We start from the raw sequence: 27030 nt of genomic DNA, 5'->3' as shown, positions 1-27030 counted from the left end.
GCTTCACGCGCCGCTCCATTTTTGACTGCATGGTGGCCGGTTCGATTCCGGTTTTTTTCTGGCGGCGAACCGCGTATTTGCAGTACGAGTGGTTCTTGCCGGTCGAACCGGAGAGTTATTCGGTTTTCATAGACCGGAACGCGGTGAAGAATGGAACCTTAACCGTGAAAAACGTGCTCGAGAAGTTCACGAAAGAGGAGGTGAGGAAGATGAGGGAGAAAGTAATTGAGTACATTCCGAGGTTGGTTTACGCAAACACGAAACAAGGGTTAGATGGTGTGGAGGACGCTTTCGATGTTGCCATCGAAGGAGTGTTCAAAAGGATTAAGGAACAGGAACAACCGCAGTTTCATAAGTGGAAATAACGGCGATGCAATGCTTCTTCGTTCGTCTTAGATTTAGGAGAATTATTATAAATAAATAAATGAAAAAATACGATATGTTTTATTCAGGTGAATTCCCTAGGATAGAGTTTCATTTTTTTTTCTTTCTATTTTCTTACACGTGTTATTTATATATAGGTGCACAATGAGATCGATGTATGTACCATATTAATATTGATATTTATATTGCGATTCTTTTCACTACGATGAATTTATGTGTTTATGGATAGAGATAGTAGTAGTATTATTTATGGAGTTAATTTTGACAAGATGGTTGATAATCCGACCATCGTACCATTTGTTTTAGCATATGATTCTAGTTGTCGCAAAACAATCAAATTGACGTACCATGCTGTTTGATAAAAAGCTGCTGTTACTGGCTAGAGAACAGAGATTGATGGCCATCGATTGCTGATTCAAATGTTTCTAATGTTACTCTGACCTGGGACTGCTGCTGCTTCAGGTTTCCTTCTGTTTTTTGGAGCAATCATGAGGAGAGGAAAGAGACGCAACATGACAAAGAAAAAAATGCAGTATAAAAACTACTACATCTTGGTCCTCTTGGACATATTGCTAATGATTTTTGTGAGCAAAGAACAGTGCATGTGCTTCACAATAATAAACTCACCAGTAATCAACTTTTGTCAGCTGCGTCTTCTATATACATTATGTATTGCTATCAATTGCTATAATTTTTGTGAGGAAAAAACAGTGCATGTGTGCATAATTTCCTATTCCAATAATGAATTTTATTTTCTTGCTTGCACCATGTATAGCAAATGGACAAATGGTAAAGAGCTTAACAGGGATGCGTCCGTGAGCAGTTGATAGTGCTCAAATGTGGATTCAGCCAAACTCAATTGCCATTTCTGCTCCCAACCTTTTTCTCCATTTTTACTGTTATGGGTTGCTTGGATTATGTAGAATGGATGCATACAACAAGGTATGAACCGCAAAAGGATAAATTTGTACCCTCCAATACAAAAGTAAGGGTTTTGAAAGATGGTGCTTTCATAAAATTGGGGAATCTATTCAATTTCTACAATGGCCCTGTGGGCCTTCAAAGGGTTAATGAAGCATAAAAATGGGTGGAATCTCAGGTCAATTAGTCGTTTATGCACGCATATTAAACTAAAGGCAAGCGGCTAAGGTGTAAGAATAAAGTACTATTAAGTATACATGACTCATATTTGTTTAAGACCTTTAGGATTACTAAAGTTCATTAGAAAAATAAACCAAAAGGAATTCCATAATTTTTCCATTATTTCCTTGCTGACTCTTTTAGGATGATGGCGTCATCGTTACACTGCGAAATAGGAATTGGAAGATAAGCATTAAGTATGGACGCTTGCACCTATGAAAAAAAGCATGGACACGTTAAAGTAAACGAAATCATGGTGATGAAAGTGACACTGTCCGTATTACTATTTTACTGTTTTCTTGTAAAGAACCATTGGCAAGTATAAAAAAAAACTCTTTAGGACACTTAATCAGTAAAGCTGTCTGACCGAATATGCAGTTTAAATCTTATAATGAAATTTATTTTGACTCACAAAAACTGTTATTTGACAATATTAATAGATTTTAATAAGAAAATATTAGGTTAAATTACAATTTTAATTCTCTAGTTTCTCAAATTAATTTTGTTTTTATTTTATTTTAATTGTAATATTTGATCTCCTAATTTTATAAATTAGTGATTTTAGTTTTTCTGATAGATTAATAATAAATAATTTTAATTAATTGAGTTATTAAATTAATTTAAATAATTAATTATTGATAATCATAATTTTTTACATGTTCTTCATCTTTTTCGCAAACACCTCTCTCACCTCAATTAGTGCATGTAACTCTACTAACAACAACACTATATTAGGATTAATAATTTTTTACTAAAATTTTTAATGATTAATAATTTTTATTTAATTTATAATTAATTCAATATCTTTAATAATCATAATTATTAGTTAATAATATATTACAAGATCAAAATCGTCAATTTATAAAATTAGGAGGATCAAATATTACAATTAAAAACAAGAAAATCAAAATCATAAATTTTAAAAACTAAGGGGACCAAAATAATAATTTAGCCAAAATATTATGTTACATATATTGAGTTTTATAATAATTAGTTTAAGAATTTAATTTAATATATTAATACTGAAAAAGTTTTTTTTTTTTACATTATTAGTCGTTCACGTATAACTTTAGTGTTTATTTTGAACGTGAATAACCTATAAATTAGAATACCTAATGAATCTTTGAGACCATCATTGTGGTGTATGTGTTTTAGTAGGCTTTTACTGTAACCACTTCCTTTTTCTGCTAAGTATACTTCCATTTGTTTCTTCTTTTTCTAATTTTTATTATCATTTATACCCTCCATAACCATAATGTTAATACATAACTATTATTTTGGAGTATAATTTTTGGAACACATTTTTATTTTTAACATTGAGGAATATTTTTTTTGTTCCAAAAAAGTATTTTGAAATGTTAAAAAATAAATCTGTTATACGAAAGGTACTTTCTGGAATACTATTTATGTTCCAAAAAGAATTTTTTGGAATGTTTAAAAAGCATTTGAAATTTTTTAAGTAGAACACTAAAATCATTGAGAATCCTCTAAAAAGGAAAAATTGTATAATAATGAAACAATTGAAGTGGATAAAACATATAATTAATATCTGTCTTTCAACCTAAACATCTCTAAGAGGCATTTAACTACAACAACTTTGGTAGATTTAAGATCTAGCCATACATTGTTGTATATATAAAATGAAAGACATTGATGATGTTGTATGAGAGGACAAAAATAAAACAAGGGAGAAAAAGTAGTTAGAAGCATGAGCAGGCTACATTGGAGTTTGAAGGATGAACAAATCTTGGGCTGAAGCAAAAGACCGAGCAAAGGAGAAACAAAGGAAGATTAAAACAATAGATTGAAGTGAGATGAAGATAGGGAAAAAAAGGAGAGAGTGTGATAAAAGAAAGGGGGGATGTGTTGTCCAAATGAAAGAAAAAGGGTTTGAAAAGAAAATATTCTTTAAGTAATTTGATTTAAAAGAAAATGGGAATATACTTAAAATAAAAGGAGTAGATATAGTAATAGCCATTCAGTTTCCTTCCGTTCATACTATCTTTTGGGCTAAAGATAGTAATGGCCCACAATTATAGAGCGATTAGTGACACGACATTGATATTCTCACTCCCTAATTTTTTGTTTATGCAAAATTTCTATTTTCCCCCTCTCGTACTAAGCCTCCAGTATCTATTTTACCTCCTAATTTTTTGTTGTAAGATTAGAATAAAAACTCCTAAAAGTATTTTTGTTTCAAAAGAAAAGCTCCTAAAAATTGTTTCCTTAAAAAATATTTTATAAAAATATCTTAATTTAAAATAATAATTTAAATTTATAGCTAGAAGTCGTAATATCTATTATTATTTTTTACTTTTTTTTAACTAAAGTGGTAAAAGAATTTATAATTTCAATTTTTTTTGTTTACTAATCAAAGTTGTATATGATTTTTTTTATCTTATCGTAAGTTTATTTATTTTTTAATATTTTTTATTTAAAATAGTTTATATAATTTTTTAATATTGTTTTATTTAATATATTTTACATATTTAAAATTTAGATAATTTTTTAATAATGTTATTGAATTTGATTTATTTTTAAATGAAATAAATAATATAAAATAAAAAGAATTCTAAAATAAAAAACTTTAAACATAAAAAAAAGAAAAAAAATACGACATCAAAATCATAAAATATAAAAAAAATAATTAAATTTACAACTGTCGTAAGAAAAAAAAAAGATTTTAAAGTCATAAACAAATAAATAAAAAATTAAACTTACCACTTCGAAGTCATGACAACTACTAAGACTCATCCTATTTTCGATAATAATCTAAAATTGACTTCCAACTATAAAAAAATTTGCCCACATTTTATTAAAAAAAAAAACCCCTCCAAGTTTCTCCATATCCGTAGTCCGTAGATACCAGCCAAAGCAGTCTAGCGATACGGCTATAGGTGTCTTTATCCCCAATAACGTTTCTATTTTGTGTTCCTTTTTGTTGAAGCCATTTTCTTGTCAAGCAAGGGTACGCATCTTTCCTCTGCCTTTTGATTATAATCCCTTCTCAACTTAATTTAGCAGATGAACTCATTTGGGTGTGACTATTAAGTGGATTTTTTAATTAAAGTTTGTAAATTTATCTCTGGGTTAAACTTAAATTTGCAAATTGATTTTGCAAAAAATATTTTAAGTCTCATTTTTTTTTATAAAAAATAAGTTTATAGAAAAAAAATTACTCTCGGACATATTTTTAAAAAATAATTAAACATAATCTCAAACTAACTTTATTTTTAAACATACTTTTAGATTTTCTCATCTGAAAATCCAAACATAGCCAAAATTGAAAAACAAAAAACGGGCACCTTTATTCTACCTCTACGACCGTGAATAGGATGGTACTATTTATTAACATTTTGTGTGGCTGACATTTTCTAGAATAAATAAATAATATATACCAGTTAAAGTGTGCAACTCGTGGACATTTAAATTAACATTGTTATGTGAATAATCAAGATAAACTCTATTTTTAATTAAATAAAAGCACTTAAATAATCTACTACTATGTAATAAGAATTTTCATTAAATATCAGCGTAAATTACAAGGTGAAATTCTGATTTCATCGGATCCCTGCATGGCTGCATCTAAAACATCTAACAAATGACCTTAAAGATACATTTACCCTTATTGAGTTTTGCCTATGTCTTATGACTTACGCACACAACAATAAAAGGTTGAATTTTCAACGAAGGCGTCCAAACCCCAAACCTACGCATTTTTTCTTTTCCCCAACCAACAGCTCCACTCTTTATGTTCTTGTAAATTCTTTTGGCTAAAGTTTCAGCTTTCAGAATTGAAAAAAAAAATGATCAAACAGGTTCTTCTTGTTCTGCTCTTCTTGGCCTCTGGATTGACCCTCTCAGTCTCAGAGACTGAATCTGTTTCTCTTCTGCCTCACGCCGCTGAGTCCTTCAATGTCAGCTATATCCAGGTACAGCCAACTACTTCTTCTCATGAACCAAAATATAAAACAGAAACCCTTTTGTTATTTCTCTCTCTTTCTCTTTTTTCAGTTTCTTTAGTGTTATTTTTATATGGTGAAGGCTTTATTTTTTTGTTTTTTTCTTAAACAGATGAAGAACGCCGGGACTTGTTCTTACTTGGTGGTTATATCTACTAGCTGTTCGTCTCCTAGGTATACAAGGGATCAGATCAGTATTTCTTTTGGGGATGCTTATGGCAATCAGGTTTTGCTTTCTCTTCATCGAATTTTTCCACTTATTTATTGTTTTTTTTTCAGTGAGTGAAAGAGCTTGTCAGAAATGTTATGGATTGAAATATGTTTATTTGGTTCAAGGTTGAATTTTGAGTGAAATTTTCTAAAGTATGTTGGTTATTGAGGAATTAGGAACAAACCCACAATTGAAATTGCACTCAGAATCATGGAAATTCGGTAGTTTTTTGGAGTTTATCGTTGTCACTTGCTAACTTCCATTATTTTTTTTTTTTTGTTGTTGGTGGTGGAGTTGATGTTTTTGGCATCTAGCAGTCAGGCAGATGAATCTTGGATTTCCTCTCTAGATATTTTGTTAGGTCCTTCTGTGGTTAGTTCTTTCATGTCACTTTCTTATAGGTTCTTAAGTGCACGAATTGCTTCTATATTTGTGTATAGAAAGGCTAACGGTTGAACACAGACTTCGTTTTTGTTGGATAGCTATTGAACTTGGATTAAGTTAGAATCTTTAACTGACAAAGTTTTTAGGCGTTAATGATAGAAAGTTGCTTAGTTTTGGTCAAGCATGCCATGAGTCTGTCCAAATCACTAAACAGATTGATGTTTTTTGAATCCATGTTTGTACATTGCGCTTAACAGATTCAAAGAATCTGAAAAAGAGAAGGGCTTCAATAAGCTTATGCATCTAGCTTACTATGGAAGCTTAAATTTGAACAAGAATTTAATTAAAATGTATTGATAGTATAAAGGTTTTTTACTTTGTCATCTAATCATAGATTGTTATGTTAAGATTATTGACTTTTGTAATGATTGTTTTAAAAGTTATATGTAGAGTGATTTCTGATTAGTTCATGCTTCACAGCGTGTTACTATATAAAAAAATAAACTCTTTGAATAATTGGAAATTCATATTTTACTTCTTTCAATTATTACCAGATATATGCACCAAGACTGGATGATCCAGCTTCAGGTACATTTGAGAGCTGTTCTTCGGATACATTTCAGATAACTGGTCCGTGTGCATATCAGATATGTTATGTGTACCTATATAGATCTGGATTAGATGGCTGGAAGCCTGAAAGTGTGAAAATCAATAGTTATAACGGCAGGGCTGTTACTTTCTATTACAACACATATATCCCCAGAGATACATGGTATGGATTTAATTTGTGCAATGGTGCTTCTTCTTCTTCGTATCAGGTATCAATGCAGAAATGGCTTATATTTATGGTTCTAGGATTTGTTCTTAGCTGTTGGTTGTAAGTTTATGCAATTTTCATTTTATAATATTTCACATACCTTGTAGCCATGAAACTTAGCACCATATGCAGAAGTAGAGACACGCCGGATGTGTAAAACCCTTGTCAAAAGTTACTTGGCTTTCTTTTTTAAATTTGTTTTCAGTTTATGGTGTGTTTAATGTTTGAACAAGAAGGGCCCCCAATAGTATCTGCTGAACCTTTCATGTTTCATCTGAGGGAGTAAAATTGAAATGAACTTTAATTTGAATGGAAGCTATCGGAGTAAGAGTTGATTTATCGCTGTTCTTTTGACTATTGTTGGAAAAAATTTGCTCTAAATAATCTCTAACTTTAAGATATGATGTGATTCAGTGTCATTCTTCTTAGTTTCATTTTGACCAACAAGGCATTGTTTCTGAATTGTTTAAGCAACTAATGAGCTAATCCAATTAACTGTTTACTCTTCAACTCCTTGTATGCTCTGCTAGTTAGTCACCATCAAACTAAGTAGCTAACTTATGATCTGTATAATATAGGCCAGCAACACATCTAACTTTCTCTCCAGGATCATCAAATGCTATAATATGGCAAAAGATGAAGGGGCTAGGGGGATTGCATTTCTACGCTAATTCAATTACATGGAAGATGATATATCTGGTTAGATTTGCAATTGTTAGAGTATCAATATTCACCTCAGTTGCTTTTAAACTTGAAATTGAGTTGTATTTTTTTTTTCTTGAGTATAAAATTGCTAAAATTTCTTCACATTTTTTTTAAAAAAAAAGCCGAGAAAAATAAGACTATATTTGAATTGATGGTAGAGAAATGGAGTGGATCAAAACAATGAAAAAGTTGAATTGAAAGGATTTGATAAGATTCACTAAAAAGTTCGTTGATAAAAGTAAAATGATATAAGTTGAATGAAAATATATGTAAATAATTATCTTAAAAATAATATTAAGGGATAATCAATCAATTACAACATCTTAATTAGACGGTAGTCTCAATCAGTACCATGCACTCAAGAACATGCTCTCCCAATATTCTTACTATTAGTTTCGTTCAAATAATTATTAAAAATAATTTTTATATATTACTGACTAAATATACATCCTTGGTGCTTGCTTAAAAAATATTGGTATAAGGTGTGAAGCTAAACTCATAAAATGAAATAGATGAATCAACAATTGACTTTGCAGAGATATTCGACTTAAAATATAAACGATATTGATCATTGGTGGCTTTGTATTTATAACTATTCAACATTATTGTTAGATTTCTTATCTCGTAGCATGTTCTTTCTCTTAAGAGAGATTCAAAATTTTCAATTTGATTATTCCAAATCGTACATTTACAATTGTGTCGAAATTGAGAGACATAATACATGGACAAACTTAGTGCTGAGTAATTTACTATGTAATTGGTATAAAACACATGCATGTCCTTATTATATCTTTAAGAATGTAAATAAGAACAATAATATAGGTAATCAATAGAGCTGGAATAACGGACTGGTCCAACTTATTAAATTCGACTCGCCTTATAAACGGGTGAACCCAACCTCATTCACTTCATGTTGATCTCAGAAAAAAAGGCACGGCCTGGCCTACCAAAGTTTGTGGTTTAAACGGGTTGCCCACCAACCTACTTAAAATTAAAAAAAAAACATTTGTTTAAAAAAATCATTTTTTAGAAAGTATTAAATAAATTAGAAAAATAATAGTTAAATTAAATCTTTCATTATCCAAACAAGTTAGAAGCCTAGAACTATAATAATGAAAATTTTAAAAGTAGTATTGAACAAAACACTAAAAAAAATAATGTTAAAAAATATTACAAAATAGTAAAAGTGTATTTTATGTAAGTTTTACTCTATTTTTAATTAAATGAATTAAACATTTTAAAGTCTTACAAAAATATTATAAAATAGTAATATGTTATTTTTTAAAGTAGGTTAGTTGGGTCAATTCGACTCATCATGAATTCAATACGAGTGAAACTGGATAAGTTTTATCACTAAATGTGAATCTTTATTTTGGGTTTGATCTAAACCCATAGTGGATCAGATTGACCCATGAGTTTTGAATTCATATTATTAGCTCTAACTCTAGTAATTGATCACCTGTTCTTCATTGTATAAAAAAACATTATTATTATTTTTTGTCTTTCAATTTATCTTTTCCATTGTGTCTCAATAAAGAAGATAAATTAAAAGAAAATAAATTAAAAAAATCTAAATATTTTTTTAAATTTTTTTAAAATTATTATTAAAAACAATTCTTAAAAATATTATCATTTAATATGATTATTTTATTTTGTATATAGAGGGGGAATAATTTTTATTAATTTTTTAATAACAAATTAAATACAAATAATATAATAAAATTTATTATCTAATAATTTTAAAATATATAAAAATTTAATAACTTAAAAGAGGCCTTGTGCTAGTATTCATGGTAATTTAAAATCAATGTTGTTATTGTTATTCAAATAATACCTTTATATTTCATTGATAATTTCATCAATCAATAATTAAAATCTTTGATTGTCGTTAAATACAATAAAATATACATAAATCATGATTATCATTTATTTATCAATAAATGTTAGTTTGTAGTATTGTTAATCATGATCAACATAGATTTTTATTGAGTGAAATAATTTTTGAAATTTTATAATTTAAAATTCCAGATATATGTATATACATTTATTTACACTGTGATTAAAATGATTATTTATCAATTAAATTAATTGTATTCAATAATTTTTACGATTATTTATTATAAAATTTTAATAGTAAATCAAATTAAAAAAATTGAGAAATCTAATTGAAATTTTGTAAATATATGAAACGTGGCAATCAAATTAACCTTTTTTTTAAAAAAAATTTAACCTAAACTAACCTAACTTATCATAAGTAAGAGTTGCAATTTGCGACAGTTTAGAATCAGCCGTTGGCGAAAAAAAAGAAAAAGCATAAAAAAAGAATTAGGTTTAGAGTTGAGGAGAGATGTATAAGAATGTTTCCACCGCCAAAGCTATAAATCCGAAAACCTCGTCGGCGCTTACTCCTTTTTGTTCTCCTGCTTCTGCACCTCATTGCCATACCCCCTTTCAAGCAGGAGAAAATCTCTCGCTCCCTTTCTCTTTCTTCTCTTCACGCCGCCATCACCATGCCTTCACTCTCTCTCTCTGAAACTGACACCACCACCCCTAAACCTATTTCCAACAAAAAGAAACCAAAGACCCAATCCCTCACTGATCCCGACCTCGATGGGGTTTCGGGGAAGAAGACGAAGAAGCGCAAGGCTTCAGATTTATTAGAACCAGAGGCCATGCCCGCCGCTTACAGCTACAACAATGGGGACGACGAGACCAGCTCCGACCTCGTCGAACCCGAACCTGCTTCCAGAGAAGACGACAGTCAGAATAAAAAGAAAAAGAAGAAAAAGGTTGTCAAGTCCGAAGAAAAAGAACAGCCTTTGTTGGTAACGGAGCCTAAAGAAGAAAAGAAGGATGACCCCAACGCGATTTCCAACTTCAGGATTTCGGAACCATTGAGGGAGAAATTGAAGGAGAAGGGTATCGAATCGCTGTTTCCCATTCAGGCCATGACCTTCGACACCGTTCTCGATGGTTCTGATTTGGTTGGCCGTGCTCGCACTGGTCAGGTTTGTATCTTTTCTTATCACAAACCCTAATTCCTACCGATTTTTGTTTTGTTCAATTCTTTAATAGTATTCCTAAAGTTTTGTTTTTTTAACTAACTTCACGTAGTCGGGGATAAGCTTTTTGTTGTTGTTGTTGTTGTTATTTGAATTGCGCATGATTTGTTTTGACTTTTGTAACACTTGAGAGAAAAGATGTCAATGTTTTTTGAGTGGTGTAAAGGGTTTTAGTTTTATTATCTCAATTGTCTCCTCTTTGGTGAAAATGTAGGGTAAAACTCTGGCATTTGTGTTGCCCATATTAGAGTCTTTAATAAATGGTCCAGCAAAATCTGCGAGAAAGACTGGCTACGGGAGGACTCCGAGTGTTCTCGTGCTTCTACCTACTAGGGAATTGGCTTGCCAGGTATGTACTTGTATGCATGAGTATCGGTACCTGTGCATTGCAGGGTGAATGTATTGTTCTTTTTAAATGAGGAGTGTTTTGTTCTTTAGGTGCATGCTGATTTTGAAGTGTATGGTGGGGCGATGGGATTGAGTTCATGTTGTTTATACGGTGGAGCTCCATATCAAGGTCAAGAACTTAAGCTGAGGAGAGGTGTTGATATTGTCATTGGCACACCAGGCCGTGTGAAGGTAATTGCAGTAACACTAGTTGATCGATTATACGAAGCTAGTTTGTTATCTCCTTATATGAATGTAAATTATTGCAAAAGTAGATTGCACGAAAGCTTGGCTTTGTGTGTTTTAAAGACAAAAGTTGACAATATTTTGTGATTTCCATCTTGGATGTATTGGTGTAGGATCATATTGAGAAGGGAAATATTGACCTGAGCCAACTAAAGTTTCGTGTCCTTGATGAAGCCGATGAAATGCTGAGGATGGGTTTTGTTGAAGATGTTGAAATGATTCTAGGTATCTTTTTTTTCCTTTTATTTTCAATGCATGGGCATCAAGTGCTGCCAAGTCTCAATTTTTGTATCAATTATGTTAAGCTCATTGTGAATTTGTGATACTAATACTGTTTACAACTTATCTTCTGAATTATTGATAAATCATAATAAATCTTCATTGTAGAGGTCACTTTTTTAAACCCAGGAATTGAAGTTGAGACAATGTTCCCTATGCTTCCTTGGCAAATCCCCTGCTTTTATTGTTTTCATGCTCATTTTATTTAGTTACTCTATAGCTTTGACTTTGCTTTCTCAATATAGCATTGACTTTATCAGTGGCAGGCCAATTTTCTTTCTGCAAGTCTTTTGATTCTGATAAATTGAGCTAGTTTGCAGTTCAACAAGACTAAATTTTTTCCGAAGAATGTTTCAAAACGTTTCCTCATATCTTTTAGTGCATGATGCTTTGATAGGATGTTTTCAGTATTACAATGATCTCTTGTTTGATATTTTGCAGGCAAGGTAGAAAATGTTAATAAAGTTCAGACACTTCTTTTCAGTGCTACTTTGCCAGACTGGGTTAAGCAAGTATGCTTCTATGTGATGATTACTTCCTTATACTTATTGGATGTTATATTTAGGGTCTTTAATGGTACGCTGCTTTTATTTGTGCCAGATTGCTTTAAAATTTTTGAAGCCAGATAAGAAAACTGCTGACCTTGTTGGAAATACAAAAATGAAGGCCAGCACCAATGTTAGGCATATTGTTCTTCCTTGTACTAGTTCTGCCAGGGCCCAACTTATCCCAGATATTATTCGCTGTTATAGCAGGTGATTATATGATTCAATGTGTTTTTTTTTTTCACATATCATATCTATTTGGAGTATATGGAATTTTAATCTTCATTGTTGATCTGGTTCAGTGGAGGCCGGACAATTGTATTTACCGAGACAAAAGAATGTGCTTCTCAGCTTGCAGGGATCTTGAATGGAGCAAAAGCTCTCCATGGTGACATACAGCAATCAACACGTGAGGTGAGCTATTACCTGAATTTTGGTTTAGTTATTGACTTGTGAACTGTTGCTTTAAACTTTGTATCCTTATGGACTGTTGTATATTCTTTTTCACAATTTATTTTAATTATAGTGTTTGCCACCCATGTGTTTTCTTATTGTATCCTGTCCCCGGCAGGTTACTCTGTCTGGCTTTAGGTCTGGGAAATTCATGACATTAGTTGCCACAAATGTGGCAGCTCGAGGTCTTGATATCAATGATGTTCAGTTAATTATCCAGGTACTTTTGATGAATGTACATACAATGTATCAGATTATTCTTTTTTTTTGTCATAACCTGGTATGCTGATATTTGTATTTTGTATCAGTGTGAACCCCCACGAGATGTAGAAGCCTATATCCATCGTTCTGGACGCACAGGAAGAGCAGGTATTTCTACAGGATTTGCTATTGGCTTACTATGGGATTGTGATATTGGAGTTATCGATTTAAGGTTATACTGTGGTTTTGTTTTTATTCAGGTAATACTGGGGTTGCTGTCATGCTTTATGATCCAAAAAGATCTAACATACCTAGAATAGAAAGAGAGTCCGGTGTAAAATTTGAACACGTATCCGCCCCTCAGCCCGATGATATTGCCAAAGCTGTTAGTGGGGAAGCTGCTGAAATGATTATCCAAGTGTCTGATAGGTATGCTTGTTATTTGCTAATTGTGTTAAAGTGTTTAATGCTGTCTTTTGCTGTTAACATATATCATCATAAAAATGTAGTGTGGTTCCTGCATTCAAGTCTGCTGCTGAAGAGCTTTTGAACAGTTCTGGTTTACCAGTCATTGAATTACTGGCAAAGGCTCTTGCCAAGGCTGTTGTGAGTCAATGTTCTCCCACGTTTTCTCCATTTATTTTTTCTTGCAAAATTTCTTTTAAATATATTAAACCCTCATTTGTTATTTTTCTAACCTGGAAAATTGTCTTATCATGTAATATGCAGGGTTATACCGATGTAAAGCAAAGATCACTTCTCACTTCCATGGAGAACTATGTTACATTAGTCCTTGAGACTGGGAAACCAATCTATACCCAATCGTGAGAACCTTACAACAATCCCTTATTACAAATTATGACATTTACATGTTGCTTTAAAAGAAGTGCAGAAACTTAAGAAATCAAGCATTCAAAATTTCAAGTTAATGTAGACTGGATTATTTTTCATCCGTTTAAAATTTGTTTGTTGATTATGTGGTTATATTGATGCGTACAATCATTGGGATGTAAATATTCTGATTATGTGAATAAAAACAAAACTAAATTTTGAGTGTTACTTGTGTGAACATATTCAACTTGTTTGACTTGCTAATTCATTGGCTGTTTTCAGTTATGGCTATTCAATCTTGAGGAGATTTTTGCCTGAAGAGAAGGTTGAGGCTGTGAAAGGTCTTTCACTCACTGCTGATGGAAATGGCGTTGTTTTTGATGTACCAGCTAAAGATTTAGACATATATCTTAATGGTAAAGCTCTACTTAACTGTTAACGTAGGATTTGAGCACTTTCATGAGTATCTTATCAAACTTGAATTATCACTCTGGGTCTACATTTCAACAATATAGTTGGTCATATTTTTCAATTGAATCACGTTTGTTCTTCAGGTCAGGAAAATGCCTCGAATGTATGTTTAGAGGTAGTGAAAACACTGCCACAGTTGCAACAGAAAGAGCCACAATCAAGAGGTGGCAGATTTGGTGATAATGGTGGTCGTGGTGGGAACTACAGGTTTGGTGGAAGAGGTGGAGGAGGCAGGAATGGTAGGTTCTCCAATGGTGGTGGGCGTGGCGGCAACTGGGGTGGAAAGAGATGGTGAAGCTGAGAAGGGACTTTGGGAGTTGAGTGTTTTCACTCTGCTCGGTGTGGGATCATAACTGCGTGACGACCACGTGGGGATGAATACTTCAGTCGTGAATGAAGAAACAGTTGATGTTGGTTAAGGCCCACGGAGGATTCGAGTTCAAGATGGATTCAATGTGTCCCCTAACAACATATTCTATGTTTCATTTTTGTTTTGTTATTTTTTATTCTTTTGCGGGGAAGCGTAAGTTTAGATTTTTATATTCTGTCTTTCACAGGAGAAATTTTGATGTAGTAGTATATACTTTTACGATATCAAGCGTGGCAAATTCCATTTAGCCAGCGAACATAATATTTCTAGCATCTGCAGGTAATGCAATGAGTAAAAACCCAGTGTTTAATATTTTGGAAGAAAATGTAGGTAGGTTTAATTCTTATAAAACTGATTTCTTAACTGAGTATTTATATTTTAAACATTTAAAGCAGCTGGTCCGGAAAAAAAGGGGAGAACAAAAAGCAGAGGAAAAAAAGAAAACTGTGAAGTTGAGTGTGAATATTAAGTACAAAATCACGAAATCTGTTTTATCTTATTTTCTTAGTCAGGTTCTGTACATTAGTCAATCATTTAACTAATAATACATTTAAGACTGATCAACCTTTCACAAATTTACTAACAAGGAAAATATGATAAATTATCCTAAAATTAGAGAACAAACATTTCAACACGTAGGATCTATTATAGCCTTTAGCTGTGCGTTTGGTTAATTAGTTTAGGACAGGAAGATCAACCAAGAGAGAGGACAAGAAAAAACTCTTTACATAAGAGGTCTATCATTGGGAGGTTGCCATGACTCTAGGAGAGAGAAATTGAGAGAAAATATGTTGTTAATTGAACAAGTGTTTTCATGACCTACTAGTGAACCCTTCTGCTCCCCTCGTCTTCCCGGCAATCTGTTTTCGCTTTCCATTTCCAAGGACCCTTTTCTTCTTTTTGTTTTTTGAATTTCTGGTAACTCTTTGTTGGCACAAATGATTTGACACTTAAGTTTCTTAAATAAGATTTGAAATTCAATTCTTGATTCGGGCATGAAATTATTAGTGAATGTATCACTTTATCTTAAAATAGACCAATTCAGTGAGAGATGATTAATTGGGTGTCCTAGATGCCTTTTATTAAACAAAAAATAAAATAAAATAAAGGCGTTTGAATTAAGTTTCAATAGAAAGAGTGTTCTAAAAGTTTGCTAGAAAGTTTTAGCCAACAGGACAACACTTTGAAGTGGTGTTTTATCCTTGATGGAAAAACAATTAAGATAATCTTTAGTGGTAGATCCCAAATTGGGATCTTAGACCACCAACAATTGGATCAGTTAAGATGTTAAGCCATGAACTAATGAGGTGTGTATCTTCTTTAACTGCAAAGGCGACTTGAGACTTCCTTTTTGTCAACGATCTTCCTATTTCGTCAATGACGATCTCGTCTAACCCAATTTGGGTAGAAAATTGTGGAAATTGTGAACTAACGTCATCATTTGAAACCATCGTAAGACTGTTTGCTGGGATTGAAAGAAATGTTTGTGAACTTTGAGAAATAATGATAGTGGTAATTTGGTGGTGGTTGTGGTAAAAAAAGAGGACGATTTTATGAATTTTGGGTTGAAGGAGACATGTTATAATTTTATAAAAAATTTATATATCTTTTGTCAATCAAATTGATTTGGTTCCATGGAGAAAAAAAAACTAAGCTTGCTTGTGGAAAAAAATTAACCAAGTTTGAATTTTGAAAATAATTAACTAAGCTTGAATTAAAAAAAAATAACAAAGCTTGAATTTGGAAAAAAAAAACTAATTGAGCTTGAGTTTCGTAAAAAAAATAAAGTAAACTGAGCTTGAATTTTGAAAAAAATAAAATTAACTGAGTTTGAATTTGAAAAATAGAGATTCATAATTGAAAAATGAGAATGACGATTAGGTGTACAAATTGGTACCGTTTCAATCAATTTATAGTATTCTGATTATTCTTACATTCGTGTCGTGCTTTCTAATTTTTTCCGAACGTTCATATTTCTTCCTATTAATTTTTTGGAACGTTACTATGTACACAGTAATGATCGTTGTGTACATACTGAGCTTCTTCTTCCCAACTTTCCACTTCCTCTCTTTCTTCAGTTTCTTCAGTTTTTTCTTCTCCCTCTCTCCTCCTTCTTTCTTCCCAACATGCCCTTCCCCCTCCCCCCTCTTCCTCCCTTCCCCTCCCGTGGTCCCCTTGCTTCCTCCTTCCCCTTCCCACGATTTTCTCTCCCCTTTCTTCCTCCCTCCCCCTCCCGAGACCTCTATTCCTCTTATGTAAAACTATTTTTTGTTGTTGCATTTATTTTTTCATTCTTCCATTTTCTTTCTTCCCACAGGTTGGTTTGTTGGTAATTTTTTATTTATTTTTTAAGTTTGTACAAAGATCTTCAGGTTCTTCTACAAGAACTTTGTATTACCTTTATTGTAAGATCTACACATGATCACATCTTGAGCTCAAGATCTAATACTAAAGGTGCTCTTATGTATGTAATTTTTTTGTACAATTTTTTCCGTCCACTCTGCTTGCATATCTATCATTTTATGTACATCTAAGACACAAAATTTGAACACCCTCATTTTATCTATTTTATCATTGTGAGATTAATATAGAAAAAGATAAATCAACATCCTAAATGTTATTAAACACTTAGTGAGAAAAAAATAAGATTTTTTTTATCTTAATCATTCGGTTCATAAGGAAAAACGAACACTAAATCGGAATTTGGCCAGAAAAGTAAGTAAAATCAGATAAAAAATTATTTTTATCAAAATGATTGAATTCAAATAATATCTAAATTATTCAATCTTAATTTCAACATATTAATTACTTTGGATCAAATTATTTAATTATTTTTTTATGATATTATTAAAAGAGAAAGATAATTTTTTTTATGAGATTTAAAATAAAAAAGTCTTAAGTATCACTACTCAATTATTGATAAATTATTTTGGTGTGATGTTCGTCTAGAATTTTGGAGTCAATCTCACGATCACGATGAGCGTGTCTCCATAAGAAAAAAAGCTCTTGAATGTTCACCGAAAAAAAGAAAAACTGAAAAAGTAAAACTTCGGTGGGAATTATTCATAATTTATTTAAGATAATGGAAAACAGCATATCCAAGCATGTAAATTTTCCAATATTTAATTAGTTCCTCGTTAAGATAAAACAATATGAACACATAGGATGTAGAAATTTAAAGTAAATTTATTTTTTGTTCTTTACTGATAGAACAATATTTCAATATTCTTCTTAAGGCTCTACTTAATTTATTGCAGTTATGCTCCTTTACCTAAACTTACTTAACTCTTCAGGATACAGTAAACTTTGAGTGCCAGAAAGGATCATAATGCAAGCCAATAGAAGAGATAAGAGGCACTCCTCTTGCCTTTCTAATTCTTATCCTCACACCACGAGCGTGCACTTCACCCCCATCAAGCCTATGAAGCCTCTTATAACCAACCGTTGTGGCTTTGATGATCAATTTACCATCCACATAGATTTCATGCCGTTTGATCCTTTGACCAAGACCAATTGCCTCTTGTATTCTAACCACATTGAATCTCAATCTCCCTTCCTTGGCCCAAATTTCAACCCAATGGTCCTTTTCATCATCATCGTCCCTTGGGGCCCAGTATGACCACAAGTGGTCACTGTCTAGCATCTTTTCTGGCCCGAAACCCCCTCTTTGGCTACTAACTTTAACAAAACAATCCTCAGCAAGATTCTGATGGAAAATTGTCTTGATTGCACTTCTAAACTCTTTCAATCTATTGGCATCAACTTCAGTTATAAGGCCACTTGTATTAGGAGGCACATTGAGAAGTAACACACAATTTCTCCCAACCGAATTGTAATAAATGTCAAGTAGCTCGCTTAGCTTTTTTGGTGATTCTGATTTGTGCCAAAACCATCCTTTTCGAATGGATACATCACATTCCGCCGGTAGCCAATCTGTCCCTTTTGGATCACCAGTGTTTATATACCTGCATTGCATAATCAAGTGTCCAGACTGGTTAAATCAACCCTCCAACTACTATCTCTCAAGCATAAGAAAGAAAAAAATTGTATGTACCCTAGGTGCATGTATCTCAATAATATCTTCTCGATTATGGCTTGTGCATTCGAGATATTTGATTTTAATTCCAATAAATATTTTATTAATTATTAGTTTGATGCAGAAATAAATGCTTAGTAAGTTCCTATATCGATAAATGATAACCAAGTTTGGTAACCCATTTGGTCGGTTGAGATAATTGAACACGGCTCAAACTAGAAAGCAGTTTCTTTACTTCTTTTCTTATGGGTGAAAAAGCATGCGCATTTTCTCAATAAAGAAAAGTACTTAGCCCACAATGAAGCTTCACCTTTCGTACATTATCATTGTAGATCTCTATAGAGTTCAGTGCAAGTGTGCAACTAACAAAGTGAAAAAGGTGGCACCTTTTTTTTTTAGTGCTTTGCTTAGAAGTAAGAAGTAGAACTTACTGAATGATGTCTGGACTTCCAATGGATAGAGAGGTTCGATTAATGGTAGACCAACATGTATACCCTGCAGAACCTGTTTCATCTCCCACCCACCTAACATCAGGACCTGCATCAGAGAAGATGTTGATGGAACTCTGCAGCTCCTTCACCATGGAAAACCAATCTGAAAAGTAATACGTCATATTTTTTGCATTGGCACCCTTTGCTCCATCGAACCAAATCTCTCTAACATTTGGATATCTGTAAAGGCAAAAACGACACAGCATAATGTTAAAAAAAATGGAACAAATAAAGTAATTAGCAAATCAATTACAATCAATTGGATTGTGTCCAGCAAAAGAGACTAGTCTCCGCTAACATGATAGACAGAGATTCTAATATCTGTTTAAAGAAAGATCTTCATATTTAGTGTCTGACTAGTTTCTATATAGGAAAAAAAAGAAGAAATCAATTAGAAAACACAATAATAGAAGGTGAACTCAACTCACTTCTTGAGCAACTCTTGTAGTTGAGCCAAGTAGTATTGGTTGTAGAGCAAATCATTGCCATATCTAGGGTCATGTCTATCCCAAGGTGAAAGGTAGACCCCTACATCAATTCCTTGTGCAGTGGCTGCATTGACAAAGTCTTGAACCACATCACCCTTGCCACCTTGCCAGGGGCTGCTAATGACAGAATGGTCAGTGTACTTGGAAGGCCAGAGGCAGAAGCCATCATGGTGTTTTGCAGTTAATATCATCAATGAAACTCCTGCATCTGCTGCCACAGTGGCCCACTGGGTGGTGTTGAGCCCCGTTGGATTGAAGATTGCTGGGTTTTCCTGGCCAGTGCCCCATTCTCTGTCACTGAATGTGTTCACACCAAAATGGAAAAACATTATGATCTCCCTTTGTTGCCATTTCAACTGGGAATATGTTGGGAGAGGGAGGATTGGCAATGGGGGTGTTGGGGTTTGCACACTCCAAGAAATGCACAATCTGATGAGCTGTTGGAATAAAAGTGTAATTGAGAGAGAAGAGCACCATAGCCTAACCATGATGCTCCTATTGTTCTGGTACTTGTTCTTGTGCCCTCTGTAGGTACTAATATATGCTCTTTTTCTTAACCACGGTATCCCTTCATCTAGAGTTAAGAATTAATTTCAGATTGAAGTATTGAAATATATTTAAGAGGTTGATATCTCTCGTATATATGTTTTTACATCCGCACAAATCAAAAATTAAATTCTTAGTCAAATATTTTAATAATAAAATTATCTATTAATTATATCATATTATATTTTTTAATATATAAAAAGAATGTGCTATAGAAGGAATGTGTAATAAGTGGGGTTTGGTGTTTCTATGTGGCACGAATCCAAAATGGAGTAAGGACACACGGGAAGTAAAGATGCCATCAATTCTGCTTTGCATTTTGTTGGGGGTCCCTACTTTTATGAATTCTGATAGTCATCTCATCGTCATGCCATAGATGCATTCCAGTTATTCACGGGTTCAATTTCCTGTTTCCGGTTACTTCTCACGAGGCAAAAGGTGTCTTTTACCCTGCGGCTTTTACTTTACTGGGTTCATTAGGCATGGCAACGCCAGTGTAGATTTATCTTTCATTTTTGGTTCTGGATTGGGTTTTTCCCTTTTCATCCCGCCCTAGACATGTATATAAAAAATATATAATTTTTTATAGAATGAAAAAGAAAATAATAATCATAACATATTTTAGATTATACATAACAACATAGAATTTAATTTAAAAATAACATAAATAACATAAAATTCATTCTAATGATTTCAAGTTTTAGTGTGTTATATATATATATATATATATGAATGTTTTTGTAAATTAATTATTAACCAAATCTCGAATCTAACTTTGATTATTGGAAAAAATCTGAATCCAATCTCAACTCTTGATCAACTCGAATTTTCTACATTAAAGGAACCAGTCTGAGACGGATCTGGTGGATTTGGACCCGATAGCCATACCTAGGGTCCATTTAGGATAAATATGCATTGACATTCATTGCTACTATATATGGTAAAGAGAAAAAGAGAAAGAAATGTAAGAAGTTATATGTGATATGATTTAGAGAGATATAGAGAAAATATTTGTAAAATTTTAATGTTATTTCAATAGTTAAAAAGTGAACAAACTGAAAAATAATATCAGCTAACAAACTTTCAATATTAAATATTAGACAAAAAGTTTAATTATAATTTTAGATTCTATAGTTACAGCGTTTTTTTTTTAATTTTAATCTTAATTTTTTTTGTCTCTATACTTGTAATTTTTAGTTTTTTTAGTCTTTATTATATAAAATTGAATTACATACAGATTTTTTTAAACTGCTACATTTTATCGAGAGAAAATAATTAGACAATTACAGAAGCGACGAGTAAAAGACAAATTGATAATATAATAATTAGATTGAAAATTATTGTCTTCGAAATAGAATACGTGTGAGAGTCCTCCCCCTAAAAAAAAAGCATTATACAGATTATTATAGTTCTATTATTATTATTAAGTAATGTTTTTATTAGTCTTTAGAAAATTAAGTAAAGTGTTAAGGTTATATATTCTTAATTCTTAGTCTGGGCCCAAAACGAGATGGGCTTAAAGGCAGCTGACCAATTTTGTTTTTCAGCTTTTTCCTATTACTCTTTTAGTGCCCAATCGCTTCACCAATCACCAGTGAAGAAAGTCTTTTGCTGCACATATCAATATTTAGAAATCACCAGTTAAAAATTAAAAGGAGAACTATTAAATAAATTTTTTTTATTATATCAGTTCTTTGCAAATCCAGACTTTGGGATTTACTCAGCAAAAATAAGAAAATAAAAAAAATCCAAACTTTGGGATTTAATAAACCAACCAATGATCTAAGAATGCGTTCGATTTCACTATGACACGTATCTTAACTCTCACAAGTGCAATTTCATTATTTCACAGATGTTTGAATACAGCTATCAAATGTTGAGTCAAAATAATAAAAAATGTGTGTTAACTTGAAGCGAAGTAACTATTTTTCTCTTTTTAATTATGGTATTTTCTTGTCTTCGCTCTCTCTTTTCATCGGGTTTGCTTGTTTTCTCTTTTCAGCAAGTAATAATGCACTGTGTACGTGTGTTTTGATTGATTTTTTATAATCATTTGGAGCCAAATAGTCTAGACATATCTATTAGCTTCGCGATAGGCATGGGAAACTGATGCAGTCAAAAATCATTTTTTATTTTATCACGGACTAGAGGATGAAGAAAAGAGGAAGTCAAGTTTCCTTGGTGAACAATAGAAACAGCAGCTAATCCATTTCAAATTGTACTCTAGTATTGTTGAAAGTAATCCTTTTTTCTTGGGGACCAAACACACTTTTTCCTGCATGACTACAATAGTAATATTTGTAAAACATGCAAAAGGCTAGGTTGGTCTTTTACTTCTTGCAGGAAATTTCTAGTATGAGTATGGTATTCAAGAACATGGTATGGTTGACAATTAACATGATAACATCATGAGTCATAAGTCATAACCATTGGCCACATAAAATAAAATAAAATAAAGAAAACAAAGAAAAGATAAATATTGGTTACTTCTTTCTACATGGTTAATAACTCTGCTGATGGACCTCACCTGTCAACTGCTACACCACACACCTAACCATTGCCAAATGCTATTTTCTATGTGCCATCATTTACTTCATCTATTTATACCTCTACTTCTTGTGCAGAAGACCATATCAACATTACTGCTAAGATCTCTTAATGGAAGCCATTTCCAACCAAAACCATATTCCTCTCTTCCATGCAAATGAAACCCTCCCTGACCAATTCTCCCTCCTGTCAAAGGTCCTTCTTTCAAAATTCTCAAATCTTCTTTGGCCTTGTACCTTCTTACTTGTGCAAAACCGGGAACTAATGTTCCATTTTGTGCTACTATGTTTCCCCCTTGTTTGTTTCCTGGTGAAGCATTTCCTCTCAAAGCCCTCACCCATTTACCTTGTGGATTTCTCATGTCTTAAACCTCCAAGCCACTGCAGGGTGCCTTTTGCAACATTTCTTGAAAATGCTTCCATGTTGGAGGTTTTTGACAGTGAAAGCATAGCTTTCATGGCCAAAGTCCTCCATTCCTCGGGACAAAGTGAAGAGACATGCCTCCCCCCTTCCTTGCACTACATTCCTCCAAACACTGACCACACAGAATCCATCAAAGAGGTGCAAATGGTACTTTTCCCCATCATGGACGATCTTCTAGCAAAAACCAACCTTTCACCCCTTGACATAGACATACTTGTCGTAAACTGTAGTGGCTTCTGCTCCTCACCTTCTTTAACCTCCACTGTCATTAACAAATACTCTATGAGAAGTGACATTAAGAGCTATAATATCTCTGGCATGGGGTGCAGTGCAAGTGCCCTTTGCATTGATTTGGCTCAGAATCTTCTGAGTGTTCACAATAACTCTAATGCCGTTGTTCTCAGCACAGAGATTTTGTCAACAGGTTGGTATTCAGGCAATGAAAAGTCCAAGCTTCTGATAAATTGCCTCTTTAGGATGGGAAGTGCAGCAATCCTTCTCTCAAACAAGAAAGTAGCAAAGAAAACTGCAAAGTACAGGTTGGTTAGGACACTTAGAACCCAGAGAGCCTTTGATGACAAAGCTTATTCTTCTGCCATTAGGGAAGAAGATTCTGATGGAAAACTTGGGGTGACACTGAAGAGGGACTTGCTTCAGGTGGCTGGAGAAACACTCCGGGAAAACATCTCCATTTTGGGGTCGGAAATCTTGCCTCTTTCAGAGAAGTTTTGGTATGGAGTTTCTGTTATCAAGAAGAGGTTCATAAAGTCTGAGGGAATTTACGTGCCAAATTTCAAGACAGTGATACAGCACTTCTGCTTGCCATGTTCTGGGAGGCCAGTGATAAAAGAAATAGGGAAAGGGTTGAAGCTCTCAGAGAGAGACATTGAACCTGCTTTGATGACACTTCACAGGTTTGGAAACCAGTCTTCTTCCTCACTGTGGTATGAACTAGCTCACTTGGAAGCCAAGGAAAGAGTGCACAAGGGAGACAAGGTTTGGCAGCTTGGAATGGGAAGTGGACCGAAATGTAACAGTGTTGTTCTGAAGTGTATTAGGCCTATAGTTGGAGAGTACAAGAAGGGACCATGGGCTGATTGCATCAATCAGTACCCAATATTAGCCTTGGATTAGGAATTCTAACTTGGTTATAGCTAGAATTCTTAATTAGTGTTTCTATTATGACTTAAATATTACTAGTAAATGAATATGAAATGACTGAGGCATTTCTTATTAAGCTAATCGCTTTTACTACTAGTTGTTAAACAGTGTCATAATAGTGTGTTGTTCAATTCTTCTTATTTAAAGAGACAAAGGAGCAAGTCAGCTATGTTTTTCTGCAGATGAATTAGTAGGGTGAACAGACACATTTATGATTGTGCATATCTTTTTCCTATCTGTAGTAATGTTAAGCAGGTTGGAGTGAGTTGGTTGAGTGCATCATTGATTGTTTTCTGCAGCCAGGGAGTGATGACACCGAGTTGGGAATCTCACCATCTCCCCATTTACGTAAAGGGTTTGTCATATCACCTTTACTGTGCACTACGCATTGTGAAATAATGCAACCGCAACAAGAAAAACCTTATCTCACTTCCTGCATGGTACATGGTTTTCTAGTACTAGTTTACACTAAAAGTTGTTCACATTTGGTCCTGATTCCTGAACCGTAAGTACATTAATATTTACATAGCGTTAATATGAATCTATCTTTCTTGAGTGGAAATTTCTAAATGAAATGATATTGTTATATAATCAAGTATAACCGTAGCGTGCCCTTTTTGAAATTGTTCTGATATAAAGGTCAAGAAAGAGTGTTGTTTATGTAACAATCAAAGATGTATACATTGAGAAATTAATATGACAGTTTCAAGTTTACAAAATTAACAATCGAAGAACTTAACTAGAAACAAAGCAAGAAAACTGGAAAAAAAAAATGGAGTAGTCTATTATTGAAATTTGAAGCACAATATTTTCTTTTCTTTTTAGCAAGAGGGAATTCGAGACCGTCATAAAAACTATTTTTACCATTTTTAGAAACCACACAAATTACGAGGGAATTAAGAACTGTACTATGTATGGTGGTGGTCCTACCAAAACAAAGAATGAAGCTTTAACAGAAAAATCCCAGTAAACAGTGAACAAGAAGAGTACAATTTTAACTACGTTGGGTCATAAATTAGTCAAATCTGACCCAACCAACTTAATCCATGATCATCTCTACTTCATTTGACAACGAGAAGCAAAACGATTAAGCATTAGTAAGAGACACATATCAACTCACCTTGAATATGCCTAAAACGAGGTGGTGAGGATTGACCAGCCAATGAAAAATGGGTGAGATTCAATCCACCCCCTTTAGAGGTTGGTTGTTGGTTTGACCCATACGTCAAAATCCGCGCATAAAATATAAAATAAAATATTTTTTTAAATATCAATTTATTTCTTTTAACACGTGGCTTATTTTATTTTATACACATTTACATATTTTTTAATTATAAATTTATTTATATATACCTCAAATATAGGTTGAACCTGCCCCATCCTAACTTCAATTCATCGGATAAACGAGTTAAAGAAAGAACTAAGACGAATGATAACATGCTCGGATAACTATTAGAATTGATTTTGGCATCCAAAATCTTGGTGTAAAAATTAAAAAAAGTGGAATCAGTAATTTGTTGCTTTGACATTTAATGTGATTTTGAATTGATCATGAGAAAATTTAATCTAATTACGCTTTATTTGATTTTAAAGAAAAAAATATAAAATGGATGAAACTTAAGAGATGTAATTTGTAAAAAAAGAAATAGAGTGAAAATAAAATTGAATGTTGAGATGTTTATTATAAGAGAAATAAGTATAAAAATAATATAAAGCTAAATAGTCAATTTTTTATTACTAAGAGTGTGTTGGGCTAATCAATGATTCTCGTAAGATGAAAAAATAAAATTTAATTTTCAAAAAAATAAAAAATAAGACAAATTCATTCTATTATTAACTTTCATCCTTTAATATTAGAGAATTTATTTAACACGCAAAGACAAACATATTAAAACTAAAGTTATCAATAAATATATCCCTAATTTAACAACTTATTAATATTTTTTTTCCTTTTTTCCTTCAATTGTATAATTTATTGACAATGTATCCATAAAATATATAAATTAAACCTAATTAATTAACATCGGTACTAAGTTATATATATTAACATTAAAATTGACTTAGAAGTTTGTGATTTTTTTGTTACAAATATTTATTATAATATATTATAATTATAGTTATCAATAACAATATAATTGAATTACTATTATTTGATGTACACCTTTATTTTCATGTTTTACCCTTCAACTGCCAAAGAGGAATTGCACAAGGCCATAAAGAGTAACTGTGCTAAACTGTTTATCCCGTTTTTTATTGAGTTACATGCTCCACTGCTTAAAAAAAAATAAAAATTCCACGCTGCTGCTCTTTTTCTCTGTTCTTTTTTCTGCCTAACCGCCACAATGGATGGACTTTATTTTCATTTCACTGTTTGTGACTTTAACATGCGACCACGTTTTTAAGTTCATTTTAGAAATTTCTGTCTTGCCCAACTATTACAAGGACTTAATTTACAAATTATTTTGAAAATATAAACCATGTAACTTATTTACAAATTATTTATTTGTGACTTTTGACTTTGACAGTTAATTGATTCTTTCAATTTTTCGCTTCTTGCAGGTTAATTTATAATTATCGTGGCTGTTTGGATTTCATCAGTTTGGTTTGCTGCCTCTTTGACATTTATGGACAAGTGAACATGTTGATTGTCTTTGTCTTATGCATTTCATCCCTAAATTTGTAATTTGTAGGCAGAAAAAATTGGGATTGGGGAGTTATATTCATATTCATTCTTTAAAATAAAATAATAGGTATACTGATTAGTTTTATTTAAAAAATGCTCAGAATTATAATTATTTAATTTTATTTTGGCATTTTTCTAAAATGATTATAATAAAAAGAACCTTCTGCATAGTCAATATTAACTGTGTTTATATTCGGTAGTTGAAGG

General features: G+C 32.5%; 5 protein-coding genes across 6 annotated transcripts in view; 4 read left to right on the top strand and 1 right to left on the bottom strand.

The window, feature by feature from the left end:
- Positions 1-584, top strand: part of LOC100818887 (xyloglucan galactosyltransferase XLT2) — a 1637-nt gene extending 1053 nt beyond the window's left edge. The window contains exon 2 of the mRNA XM_006590150.4: positions 3-584. Within this exon, the coding sequence (XP_006590213.1) occupies positions 3-365 (363 nt within the window). The 3' untranslated portion in view covers positions 366-584. The remainder of the gene's footprint in view (positions 1-2) is intronic.
- A 4496-nt stretch (positions 585-5080) lies between these two features.
- LOC100499692 (PLAT domain-containing protein) lies at positions 5081-7268 on the top strand. The gene is made up of 3 exons (NM_001251516.2): positions 5081-5456; positions 5599-5712; positions 6636-7268. The coding sequence occupies exons 1-3, from the start codon at positions 5331-5333 to the stop codon at positions 6960-6962; spliced, it is 567 nt and encodes a 188-aa protein (NP_001238445.1). The 5' UTR covers positions 5081-5330; the 3' UTR covers positions 6963-7268.
- Positions 7269-9906: 2638 nt separating this feature from the next.
- Positions 9907-14760, top strand: LOC100805921 (DEAD-box ATP-dependent RNA helicase 7). 2 transcript variants are annotated; one of them, XM_003536450.3, is made up of 14 exons: positions 9907-10611; positions 10880-11014; positions 11104-11244; positions 11412-11523; positions 12019-12089; positions 12178-12332; positions 12425-12536; positions 12694-12795; positions 12884-12944; positions 13037-13205; positions 13286-13382; positions 13506-13600; positions 13890-14023; positions 14162-14760. In XM_003536450.3, exons 1-14 carry the CDS (start codon positions 10114-10116, stop codon positions 14371-14373), a joined length of 2094 nt encoding a protein of 697 aa, XP_003536498.1. In that variant the 5' UTR covers positions 9907-10113; the 3' UTR covers positions 14374-14760. The 2 variants fall into 2 exon arrangements, with proteins under 2 accessions (XP_003536498.1, XP_040861867.1); XM_041005933.1 differs by having other exon boundaries at positions 13286-13600.
- A 2799-nt stretch (positions 14761-17559) lies between these two features.
- On the bottom strand, positions 17560-20120 carry LOC100805382 (alpha-L-fucosidase 1). The gene is made up of 3 exons (XM_003536449.3): positions 19404-20120; positions 18916-19155; positions 17560-18413 (listed from the first exon to the last, which is right to left on the bottom strand). The coding sequence occupies exons 1-3, from the start codon at positions 19949-19951 to the stop codon at positions 17738-17740; spliced, it is 1464 nt and encodes a 487-aa protein (XP_003536497.1). The 5' UTR covers positions 19952-20120; the 3' UTR covers positions 17560-17737.
- A 2510-nt stretch (positions 20121-22630) lies between these two features.
- LOC100818350 (3-ketoacyl-CoA synthase 6) lies at positions 22631-24216 on the top strand. Its single transcript, XM_006589512.4, has one exon. It carries the CDS (start codon positions 22668-22670, stop codon positions 24111-24113), a length of 1446 nt encoding a protein of 481 aa, XP_006589575.1. The 5' UTR covers positions 22631-22667; the 3' UTR covers positions 24114-24216.
- The last annotated feature ends 2814 nt before the right edge of the window (positions 24217-27030 follow it).

This window comes from Glycine max, chromosome 10 (genome assembly GCF_000004515.6).
Source record: "Glycine max cultivar Williams 82 chromosome 10, Glycine_max_v4.0, whole genome shotgun sequence".
Lineage (NCBI taxonomy): Eukaryota > Viridiplantae > Streptophyta > Magnoliopsida > Fabales > Fabaceae > Glycine > Glycine max.
This window is presented reverse-complemented; position numbering and strand designations above follow the sequence as displayed.

What these genes read in the sequence shown, in the direction of transcription:
- LOC100818350 (XM_006589512.4), top strand. Translation starts at nt 22,668, where the DNA reads ATGGAAGCCATTTCCAACCAAAACCATATTCCTCTCTTCCATGCAAAT.
- LOC100499692 (NM_001251516.2), top strand. Translation starts at nt 5,331, where the DNA reads ATGATCAAACAGGTTCTTCTTGTTCTGCTCTTCTTGGCCTCTGGATTG. An exon ending in TCAATGTCAGCTATATCCAG is followed by an intron (nt 5,457 to 5,598) that starts GTACAGCCAACT and finishes TTTCTTAAACAG; the next exon opens with ATGAAGAACGCCGGGACTTG. An exon ending in GGGATGCTTATGGCAATCAG is followed by an intron (nt 5,713 to 6,635) that starts GTTTTGCTTTCT and finishes AATTATTACCAG; the next exon opens with ATATATGCACCAAGACTGGA.
- LOC100805921 (XM_041005933.1), top strand. Translation starts at nt 10,114, where the DNA reads ATGCCTTCACTCTCTCTCTCTGAAACTGACACCACCACCCCTAAACCT. An exon ending in CTAGGGAATTGGCTTGCCAG is followed by an intron (nt 11,015 to 11,103) that starts GTATGTACTTGT and finishes TTTGTTCTTTAG; the next exon opens with GTGCATGCTGATTTTGAAGT. An exon ending in TGGACGCACAGGAAGAGCAG is followed by an intron (nt 12,945 to 13,036) that starts GTATTTCTACAG and finishes GTTTTTATTCAG; the next exon opens with GTAATACTGGGGTTGCTGTC.
- LOC100805382 (XM_003536449.3), bottom strand. Translation starts at nt 19,951, where the DNA reads ATGGTTAGGCTATGGTGCTCTTCTCTCTCAATTACACTTTTATTCCAA. An exon ending in CTACAAGAGTTGCTCAAGAA is followed by an intron (nt 19,156 to 19,403) that starts GTGAGTTGAGTT and finishes TTGCCTTTACAG; the next exon opens with ATATCCAAATGTTAGAGAGA. An exon ending in GGAAGTCCAGACATCATTCA is followed by an intron (nt 18,414 to 18,915) that starts GTAAGTTCTACT and finishes TATGCAATGCAG; the next exon opens with GTATATAAACACTGGTGATC.